Raw genomic sequence first — 11,741 nt, 5'->3', positions numbered from 1 at the left:
AAACAGGCTTTTGTCTCATTGGTTTTCTATTAAATTTATATTTTCAAATATTGGTTTCTGCTTTTATCTTTATAGTTTCCTCCCCACTGCTCACTTGGGGGTTATTTTGCTCTTCTTGTTCGAGTTTCCTGGGATAAGAACTTAGACTGTAGATTCCAGACTTTTCCTTGTTTCCTGTGTAAGCATTTGGTGCTATAAATTTCACTCCCACTGTTAAATTTCAGCACTGTTTTAGCTGCATCCCACATGATTTTTATGTTGTGGTTATGTTTTCACTGGGTTCTAAGTAGTTTTTATTTCCTTTGGCACTTCTTCTTCGAGCCACGGATTATTCAGGACTATGATATTCAAATTCCATGTGTTTTCTGTAGTCTTCCTATTATTAATTTCTAATTTGATCCCCCAGTCTGAGAACAAACTCCATATGATTTTAATTCTTCTAAATTAGTTAAGGTTTACATGCATTTGATGGCTCAGGGTATGGCCTATCTTGTGAGAAATCATCAGCGCTAGAAAAAAATGTGTATTCAGCTGTGGCTGTGGAGAGTGTTAATAAGGAGATTAACATTCCTAAGTGTGTGCACACAGCCTTATAATAAATGAAGCAAAAACCGATAGAGATGACCAGAGAAGTAGACAAACACAAAATTGCAGTTGAGGACCTTACCTCCTGCCTCTAGGCAACTTCTAGATCTTCCAAACCAGTGGTTCTCAACCTTCCTAATGCCGCGGCCCCTTCATACAATTCTTGTGGGTCACTACCCATAGGTTGAGAACCACTGTTCTAGACACAAAATCAGCAAGGACAGAGAAAATTGGAAGAATACCCTCAATCAATGGTATAATGCACATATGGATTCCTTGGGATCCTTTTTCAAAATACAGATTTCTAAAGTTTCGCAAAATATTGACAATTGTTGAATTTGAATTATGGGCCCATGGGGGTCCAAGTATTCTTGTACTTGTGTGTGTGTTTGAAACTTTCCATAAGAAGACGTTCAGAAGAAAAATTAAAATGTATTAATTCAGATTCTTGGGCCTTTATGCCTATATCCTGATTTAGTAGTTCTGAAGTAGGATCCAGGAATCTTCTTAGGTGCCCTAGCTCAGGTGGTCCTTGGACTACATTTTGAGAAACACTGGTACACGCACTGTTCAATGATTCATATGTTCAACTTACTTATTTTTGTGGTTGCAGTTTTCCCAACTAAGGTACTATATCCAGCCTGTAATCCTCAAATAAATGAACACTCCCTTCTCAGCCCATCAAGCTCTTACCTGAATAGCCTCTGGAGAAAGAAGGTCCTTGTAACCAAAATTGTAAAAATGGAACTCTCCTCCAGTCAAAGAAGCAAGTTCTTTCAAAAATCCATTTGCAATGTCATCATGGTAATTGAAGGAGATAGTATATATTGGAATTTTCTGAAAAACTTTGACATGGTCTATAACCATGTCAGGTGGCTGAAATGATAAGATTGGTGGGGGGAGATGGAAAAAGAGTAGAAAAGGAAGGAAAAAAAAGATATTAAAAACTCTTAGCATTTGCTATAGATAGTAAAATTCTCAAATACTAATTATTTAGACAGTGGTGAGCAGCTTCTATAAAGGTATCAATTCAACTTAATAAACAAGACACCACCAGACACTGAGACTACAAAGACTGATAAAACATGCTACGTGCCCTCGGAACTCTCTCAATTCAGAAAAAAAAGAAGCTAGGAAAAAGACTTGGCTAATCAAGACACTTGACCTTGGGTGCACCTAAGCTTGGAGCCCATGCCCTTAAAGGGCTTGGCTAGGTTTACATCACTTAAAGTACTGAGGTCCAAAGCCATGGGTAGGACATTCTGACCACAGGGAGTCCTCAGAGCAGGGCCCTAAGATTCTTTTCCAAAGCACCTCCCCTAGCAGAGTGATTGCCAGCTTCCAACATGCTAGGGTTGACTTGCTTCCCACAGAGAATGACAGAAGAGATGTAAGGTCCTCCTACGTGCTAGGCGTTCATTCTAGGGAGGGAAAAAGGCTGGCAGCCTCTGTGAGGAGCATACTAAGAAGCCTCGGAGCCAAGAGAGGACACCACACCCACAGGAGTTGGACAGGGCAGAGGCCTCCACTGCACAGCCCAGAAGACCTACTAGAGTGAGTGGCTGGAAGGGTCAGGTGTAGGCAGGCTGCAGTGGTGAGCAGTTTGCTCCAACTTCCAGAGTCTTCTCCTCAAAGCTCTGAGGCTGTAAAGCAGTAGATCCTGAGGGCGTGAGGGCAGGAGGACAGGAATGGCTCATTCCCACAGCAGGGATGGAGCGCTGCTTCTGCTCATCCTCTGCCAGCTCTCCAGCACTACACTGTGGCACTCTAACATCATGGTACTTTAGCATGACAGTACTTCCCCGAGGTTGGGTGCAACTGGGGGGCTCATAAGGACACACGAAATACTATCTCACACACTTGTGCTCTCTTTAGCTATATGGAGTGACAAAAATTGCTCTAGAGATGGAGACCTGGGCTGCAAGCTCATCCTTGGCACTGCCCACCTGAATGACCTTGAGCAAGTGTCCTCCTGAATGTGGCACACTCCCTTGCAGGGTTGCTATGAGCAATATATGAGATGATGTTCTCATGAAGGACTCCACAAATACTCATTGAGTACCTTCCATGTGCCAGGTACTGCTGTCAGCCTAAGATGAGATCAAGCGGTGTATCCAAGCAGCTTTCCCAGTCCCCTCTTCTCTGAGTCTGAACAGACATGCAGCCAGAGTCCCCTTCCATCCATTGCTAACAAATGTGGAACAGAAGGACAGGCAGGTATCCTTCATGCTGGAGGGAGGTCCATTTGCATAGGTTGACCCCCTGTGCCTCCCTTTCCCCAACCCTCACACACCCCATGTGGGCCTCATCTATTAGCTTTTATTTAGAATGGCACAGATGCCGTCATCATGTCCTCTTGTTGATTGCAGCCAGTGTGGGCCCCTAACTTCAAAGAAGCCTCCAAATGACCACAACCAAAATTGCACTGGGCTATTCCCAGCAGAGCCCCTTCCCTTTCAGTTTGCACCAACAGACACCCACCAAAGGATATCTCACTAGTGTGGATGTGATTCCATTTTAATGAAGACTAATATTTCTAAAATCCCCTTGACCTGATTAATTTAATACTGCCCTGGACATTTAATGCACCAGTAGTGAGCTGGCGTCCATACAACTGACCCAGAACCACATCTCTGTGTGTTCCTCCAAGTAAAAAATTCTGCTGAATATTTGGCATAATAACATCGGCCTTACACATTAAGTTCCTATAAAGTCAGTGAAAATAAAAAACAAAAGAAGACTGGATGATACATCTTAATAATCTTCTACACAGAACATGAATATCAAATATCTGTTTGCTTTTCTTGAGAGACTCTGAGGGATAATGCAAAGTAAATAGACTGCATTTGTGGAAAAGGCAGTATTGAGTATGAAAATTCTTAAGAGTTCATAAATTACGTTTTGAGTAATTTGCATATTTCTAATATTATTCATGTCCTTTGTTCTCTATCTTTGAGTGAACCACAGACCCTCTGAGAATCTGGTGAAGCCTATTGATCTACTCTCCAGAAAAAAAATCTTCGAGTGTATTTTATATACATTATCGGGAGATTCCAGAGCCTTGGAAGTCCATGATGGACTGTAGATCAAGAATCCTTCCCAATACCCTGGTAGGAGGCATGTTACTTGGCATATCCTCTTTCCAGGGTCAGGAGGTAGTATTTAGCAGCATCCATCAAAATGTCTACCTTTGGATTGATTCCACATCTCAGAATTTACACTATGAATACACTCACACATGTGCAAAATGATGTATGTACACAGTTCCTTCTTCTTTTCTGTGCATAAGAGAAAGACTGGAAATAATCTTTAATGCCCATCTCCAAGGGACTGGTTAAATAAATGATGGCATAGCCATGTGGTGGAATAAGGAAGTTCTTTATAAAATGATATGAAGCAATCTCCAGGTCCTATGGTTTAATGAATAAAGGTATAGAATTATGTGCATGAGATGCTAACATTTGTACTTTTTTAAAAAGGGGAAAATATAAAAAGGAAAAACTGTGCATTTTAAAGAATGTTTTAGAAGCAAAAAGTAAATTTAATATATGAAAATTAAAATTTTCAAAAAGAGAAAAAAAGAGGAAATGTATATGAACAATATACAATATCTCTGAGAGGAGATTTAAGAAACTAGTGACATCATTTGCCTCCCAGCTGGTGAATAGGGACAGGAGGGTGATACACAGACTATTCTGTATACCCTTTTGTACTTTGTGCTAGGTGAACAGGTGACTTATTCAAAAATTAAATAAAGAAAAATAATTTTTAGGTAGAAGTTTTATTAAAGCCATATAACAGAATATGATGTACTCAGTAAGAAGGATGCTTCTGAAGAATTTCTCATGTCTTAGAAAAATGCATATGCTACATTCGATAAAAATGCAAAATACTTGGAGCATACTGCAAGTACAAGTTGGATCTATCAGGTGTAGAGCATAAATGTCTTAATCCTGTAATGGGGTAAAATGGTGAAGGCTATGTTGTTTAATAGGATGTAAACATTCCAATTTGTACAAATCATCATCACATTGAATCATATAATGGCATCAATGTATTTATGATCTATGTACAAAAGACTTAGTAAAAAAATAGAAAAAAAAGCAAAATACAAAATTGAATTTTGAGTGATTTGAATTTTCTTTTTTAATGCTTACCTATACTTTCTAAATTTCCCAGAGTGTAAACAATTTAGGAAATTGGCAAGAGTTTATTATTTGAATTTTCTTTTTTAATTCTTACCTATACTTTCTAAATTTCCCAGAGTATAAACAATTTAGGAAATTGGCAAGAGTTTATTAAAAAGAAAAAGCCCCTCTGCACATATGAGCCTCAGATCGTCATCTTTAATCCCCACACTCCAGCCCCACATTTCTAGGGGCTTCTGCGTGTCTATACACTACAGGTGCGCACGCTCAGCTTCCTTCACGAGCAACTCCTAAGCCTGCTTGCTTCTTCTTAAAAATTAAATTTTAATCACCTAATAACATAATCATTGCAAACCAGAAATTAGTCATCTTAATTCCTTTCTGCCATGCTCCCACCTTCCTCTCATTCCCCATTTCTTGCTTCCAAACTGGCCACCGTGTCTGATAGATGCCCATCTGGAGAGGCAGTCTCTCCTCCCCACTCCTGCTCCTGCCTAAAGCTGGGCCCTTACTAGCTTTCATTGAGGTCCTGGCAGCAGGCTGGGGCAGTGCCAACCTTTCCTTGGCACTACTGAGGCGTGTTTCTAAGGTACGGATGGATGAGATGACCTCCTTTGAGAATTCCACAGTGCAGTAACCTGCCCCTTTAATGTGGCATTCAAGGACTTCCACAACCTCCCTCAACCCAACTTTTTCTCCCAGCCCTGCCACTCTTCCCTCACTGCCTCTACCCTCAGCTTGTTTCTCTGAGCATCCCATGTATTTCCACACCTCTGCATCCCCTTCTGCCCAGACACCAGTAATCTCCTCTTTCCAAATGCTCCCTCCTCAGTGGAACCTTCCCTGAGGTCTCCCCTCCCTCCATCAGCACAATCCATCACTGCATGCTCAGGAAACCCTGTTCCCTGTATTGCATTATAGTTCACTATCGAGCACATTCCCCAGAGTGCATGCTTCCCAAAGGCAGGGATGAGATACTATTCATCTTTGTAGCCTCAAACCTTAGGACCGCATATGAAATATAAGGGGACACACTAAGTTACTTCTGAATAGAAAATACAGTGACGTAGGGTGGTGCCTGTGGCTCAGTGGTAGGGTGCCAGCCCCATATACCGAGGGTGGCGGGTTGAAACCCAGGCCCGGCCAAACAGCAACAAAAAAAAAAAAAAAAAAAAGAAAGAAAGAAAGAAAAAAGAAAAGACAGTGAAGTTGATAAAAAAAAAAAACTTCAAAAGCATTTTCAGTTTACACACTACATTTCCGCCATATATCTAAAATTGTAGTAAAATCTTCTTGCTTTACTATTCAAGGCCTGAACTATTTGACCCAGGATATATTAGAATATTCACCTAGCACTCTGCATATGCAAACATCTTACAAGGATGGATACAAGTTGATTCTAATTCACTTTAGTGGTTAATTTACACTGTGCTGGCCTGAAAATCCTTATATGTATTTACTGCCTGGAGCACTCATCTTTCATTTCCAATGCTCAAAAGAAGATGGACAAACCCCTCTAAAACTTTTCAAATAGTTTCCAGTCAGGCTAAACAAAACCAAGAACATTTCACTAGAAAGGCATGTTTTTGTTTAAATGAGTACTAAGTTAAAATTAAGGGTAAAACCAAGGACATTATGCAGTGACATGTTTAGATTCAGAGTTCCCAAAGGAAAAAAATCAAACAGAATCTCCTCGCTCTTAGTTTGTAATAAAATATAAACCAGTCTTCAACAGAAAGCAGACGACTCCTTTCATGGAGTTGGTCTCCAGGCTATTAGTGGGTGTCACACTAATCAGACAAAGATTAACTTTCACATAAATTCTCTGCAGAGTTTCAGTGGACAAAGGAATTCCTTAGTGTATTTTCTCACCTCAGTTTTGAGTCCCTAAGCCAAGGAAATACATCTCAACTGCTTTTTGATGGCAGCTCAAAAGGTTCCCCAAACCCATTCTCAGTATTCACTTTCCAAGTTTTAGTGAGTCCCTTTTTGTTTCCAACTTTGATACATACTTGATCAGGTCTCCCATCTGTCATAAGGTAGATGACTTGGGTTTCTTTGTCAGCAAAAGCAATTTGCAGAGCATTCAATGTGTTTGTGGAACTTCCAATCTATGGAAAAAAGAGAGGGATGCTAACAATATACTCAAATCTCATAAAAGATCTCACAAATAAGCATTTATTTTCTGCTGGTAAAAAACAAGAAAAAGTACTTGCAACATAAAAGATAAATTAATATTGTATTGAGATAATAATTTAAGGCCAGTGATTCCAAGAAACTCAATCCCTGGGTATGCCATATAAGTTTCTATCCAAGAAGTCCAAAGATGGCTAAAAGTGGGACTGAGGATTTCCTGTCTTGACAACAGAGACCTTAATGTAATTTTATCTTTTTTATGTTTCTGAGGCATGTTTTAAAAATACAAACAGATGAGACAACCCACTCTGAGAGTTCCACAGTGCAGCGATGCTTGCCCTAACTTAGTTACTGATCACTCCTCTGTCAAAAGACCTTAAATATGCAGCCTGAATATACCCTGGTGGGGATCATGTGTGTTTCAAATCAGGATTTACTCACAACACCCAAAATTTGGCAAACGCAAGTGCAGTTTGAACCACAGTCTAATGACAGACACACAACATGTCTAACATAACTTGATTCTGTACAGGTTTTGGTGAAATACATACTTTCAAGTATGTGAAAACATGACTATGATGTCTATGGTTGCATGGTATTGAATGAGAGACTCTAAATGTTCTGCTTTACATATGGTAGGAATAAATGAACAAATATCAGACAAAACTAGAATCAATGAAAAGAAATAAGTCATGGCCCAATCTTTCTCCTACACATAACATCAATCATAACACCAACCACAACTCTCCATGTAGAAAAAAGGACAGATAAGAATATGCACATCGTGTTTCAAGAGAAATTAATGACATATTTTTAGCAATCTTTCAAATCATATTAAACAATTACAAATTAGAAAGCTCTTAAACACATCATCCATATAAAAAGGGATGGAGTTTTAGATAAATGTAAATTTATTTGGAATGTATTCTCCTTCATATTCAAAAATGATCCTTACCAAGAGATTATTAGTAGATACATAAGACTCTGAGTTGTCCAGTAACCTCCTCAAATCTCCCCTTTATCTCAATCCCAGTGTATTAGTTCAGCTTTTGTTGCATGCAAGAAAACCAGTTGTGGCTGATTCAGACAGAGGGTATTTTTGAAAAAAATAATTGAGATGGCTCCCAGCATCATCAAATAGCAGAAGAATCTGACTTGGACTTCTCACCAGGAGCAGGCCCCAAATCCTGTTGCAGACCTGCCTGGTGGTGGCCTTACCACAGACCCACTGCTAAGCACCAGATGCTGTAACTTTCTTCCCTGACACTATGAGTATCAGACATGAGATGGACCAGTAGCCCACTGCCACTACCACACCAGGAGTACTGTCTGTACCTGACACAACTGCTCTAGTTCTCCTTATTAAGCCAACCATCTGGACTCAGTATCTCTCAATTCAGAACCTAGGAGTTATTCTGATTGGTGATGCCTAGGTCATATTACTTAGACCCTAGCCAAGGGGAGGCTAGAACTTTCTACTTCCATATATGAAAAGGCTCTTCCCCTCTGAAGAATCAGGATAAGAAGAGAGCAGAGGGCAGCGCCTATGGCTCAAAGGAGTAGAACGCTGGCCCCATATGCTGGAGGTGGTGGGTTCAAACCCAGACTCAGCCAAAAAAAAAGAAGAGAGCAGAGACTAAGGGCCAAAGGAATGACAAATATCCAGCACTACCCAACATCACCTCCCAAGACTTCCCAAGGCCTCACCACATGCCATAGATGCCCTTGCCATTAAGAGTTTCTCTGACTCAGATAAAGATGCCCTGACCCATTCAATTGCTCTCACCTAGGGATTCTTCATTTAGTTGTACTCCCTTTCTTTCAACATTTATTTACTAAGCAACTAAGTATCTCATTCCAGGCCTATTGCTAGGACAAGGTCATAACTTATAAAACCAAACCAATTCCTTGTCCTGAGGGGGGACTCACAGGATGGTGCTGGAGACCTAGAAAGCCACTTCCAAACACTGTGCTGAAAGCTGTAATGGTTCATGCCCAGCGTAAGATGTATCTTACTCTAGCTGAATGTGTTACTAAAGACACCTTATGGTGGAAGCAGCAGGAAAGACTATTAAAGGATGAGTAGGACAGGTAGGCAAACACAGAAAGGATGGTGGGTGCTCCAGATTCCTTTCTTGTTCAGAATTTAGCAAGTTAATTCCATATTTGTAAAGTCCATATGACAAGACAGATCAAAAAAATGATAGTGGTGATGATAACTGTAAAAACAACATATACTGAGTACTTACTAGGCTTAAGTACTTACTTTTCCTGCATTTTTACCTTGTGGCATAAGGAGGCCAAGGCCCAGCAACCCAGTGAACCCCTACCCTACCCCCACCCCAGAAGGCCATCCATCAACAACAGGCAGCTCAGGGATGTTCCTGCCACCCCTGCAGACAGACCAAACAGGAATTGACCCATTGAGCCAGAGCAGCATGAGATGGCTCAGAAAATTAAGCTATCAGTGGAAGTAAAAGCCCACAAAAGTAAGCTAGAACATACATGCTAAACCTATACACAGAGACTGCCTGCTATATGAAAAGACTTAAATGGGAATAAGGAGTCTCTTAACATAATAACCAAGTTGTCCAGGATATAACTAAAAAGTTATTCTTCATCCCAAGAACTAGAAACACCACATTGGATAAGAAAAACAATCAACTAATGCCCATAGTAACAGAGATCATACAAAAAAAGATCATACCATTAAGAGTTTCAGAAAAGAGAGGAGAAAGAGCGTGGCCCTTAAAAAGTATTCAAGAAATAATGGCTAAAAAAATTAAGTGAATGATACAAAAACTACAATTCAAGAAGCTGAGCAAACCTCATATAGATGAAACCAAAGAAATCTACACCAAGACACATTGCATTTAAATTTCTGAAAACTAAAAAAGGCAAAGAAAAATATCAAAAATAGCCAAAGAGAAATAACACATTGCCTATAAAAGAACATCAATTCAAATGACAGCAGTTTCTCATCTGAAACCATAGAAACCAGAGGGAAGTGCCACAACATTTTTCAAGCACTGAAAGAAGAGAACTGCCAGCCATGAATCATATAGTTGGTGCAAATATCCTCCAGGGTTGGAAGAGAAGGAAAATTATGAAAATTTATTGCTGGGAAACCTACCCTTAAAGAATGGCTAATGGAAGCTCTCAAAATAGAGAACAATAATAGAAGATTGGACTTTTAGAAAGGAAAGAACAATGGAATGGATAAATATAGAAGTAAGCATAAAACATAATCCTTAACTTTGTGAGTTTCTTTAACTGTGTTTTATAATTGTAGCAAAAGTTTAACAGCATCAAATATGGTGCATAATGTATATAAATAAAATATTTTAAACAATTACATTTTTAAATGTTCAGCGTAAAGGGACCTAAATAGAAGTAAGATTTGTACACTCAACTTGAAGTAGTAAGCCATCAATATCAATAGGCTATGATAAGTTATATACATGCATAAGGAAATACCCAGAAAAGCCATTTAAAAAACTGTACAAAGCAGTACACATAAACATAATACAAATATGTCAAAACAAAATACTAATCAATGCTCAAAGAACCCATAAGAAGGCACTAAGAGAGAAATGAGAAACAGAAAAAATACACGGACAACAAATAACAAAATGAGAGATTTAAGCCTTAAGTATCAATAATTACTTTATACATAAATGGTCGAAAAATACCAATTACATGACAGAGGTTGAGAGTGGACAAAAATCATGACCCAACTCTACACTGTCTATAGGAAAGTCATTTTAGGCATAACAACATAAATAGGCTGAAAGTAAAAGTATGGAAAAGATATATTATGAAAATATTTCTAAAAAGACAGAGTAACTATATTAATATCACATAAAGTAGATTGTAAAGCAAAGAAAATTACTAGGGACAAAAATAAGATTACATGATGATAAAAAAGCTCAATCCACCAAGAAGATAACAATCCTAAATAGTTATGCACCAAACAACAGAGCTTCAAAACGAACCAAAATCTGATGCAGCTGAAAAGAAAAACAGACAAATCAACAATTATGGGGGTCTTCAGCACCTCAAATTTATTATTTGTTTCAATAGATTTAGAGGTGGTTTTTGTTATGTTCATGAATTGTATAATGTTAAAATCGTGACTTTCAGTATATCCATCAGCAGTATAGTATACAATTATACCCAAATAGTAATTTTTTAAATCTCTCACTTCTTTCTTTCCCTCCCGCTTCTTAGTTTCCAATGTGTATTACATATGGTCATACATTTTATGGCCACACCCTTTGTTTAGCTTCCACTTACACAATACTCCACTCTTAATGGATGACAGAACAATTAAACAATCAACATTGATGTTGAAAAACTGAACCTTACCTCCAACTAACCAGACCTAATTAACATTTATAGAACACTCCACCCAACAACAGAATACACAGTCTTTTCAAGCAAACATTGAACATCACATAAATAGATGATGTTTGGAGTTGTAGAACAATATTTAACAAATTTAAAAGAATTGAAATAGTACAGACTATGTTCTCTGACCATAATGGAATCAAAATACAAATCAATAATGGCAAGACAACCTGAAAATTTCCAAACACTTGGAAATTTTTACAGTTTTTGGCCAGGGCTGGGTTTGAATCTGCTACTTCCAGTACATGGGGCCAGTGCCCTATTCCTTTGAGCCACAGGCACCGCCCAACACTTGGAAATTTTTTTTAAAATGCTTTAAATAATTCATGGCTCAAATATGGATATCACAAAGAAAATAAAAATTGAAATAGAACTGACTGAAAACTAAGCAAAATGTTTAAATTTGTGGGATGCAGCTAACATAGTGCTAAGAGAAATTTATGGCACTGAGATTCTACATAA

At 38.7% G+C, this 11,741-nt stretch overlaps 1 protein-coding gene across 1 annotated transcript in view; it reads right to left on the bottom strand.

Moving 5' to 3' along the window:
* The window catches only part of VWA3B (von Willebrand factor A domain containing 3B), a 184,199-nt gene that overhangs the window by 73,219 nt on the left and 99,239 nt on the right, over positions 1–11,741 (bottom strand). The window contains exons 12-13 of the mRNA XM_003799288.1: positions 6,746–6,844; positions 1,279–1,461 (exon numbers count right to left, since the gene is read on the bottom strand). Coding sequence (XP_003799336.1) covers positions 1,279–1,461; positions 6,746–6,844 — 282 coding nt within the window. The remainder of the gene's footprint in view (positions 1–1,278; positions 1,462–6,745; positions 6,845–11,741) is intronic.

Source organism: Otolemur garnettii, unplaced genomic scaffold (genome assembly GCF_000181295.1).
Source record: "Otolemur garnettii isolate 467f Iridium unplaced genomic scaffold, OtoGar3 scaffold00148, whole genome shotgun sequence".
Taxonomy (NCBI): Eukaryota; Metazoa; Chordata; class Mammalia; order Primates; family Galagidae; genus Otolemur; species Otolemur garnettii.
This window is presented reverse-complemented; position numbering and strand designations above follow the sequence as displayed.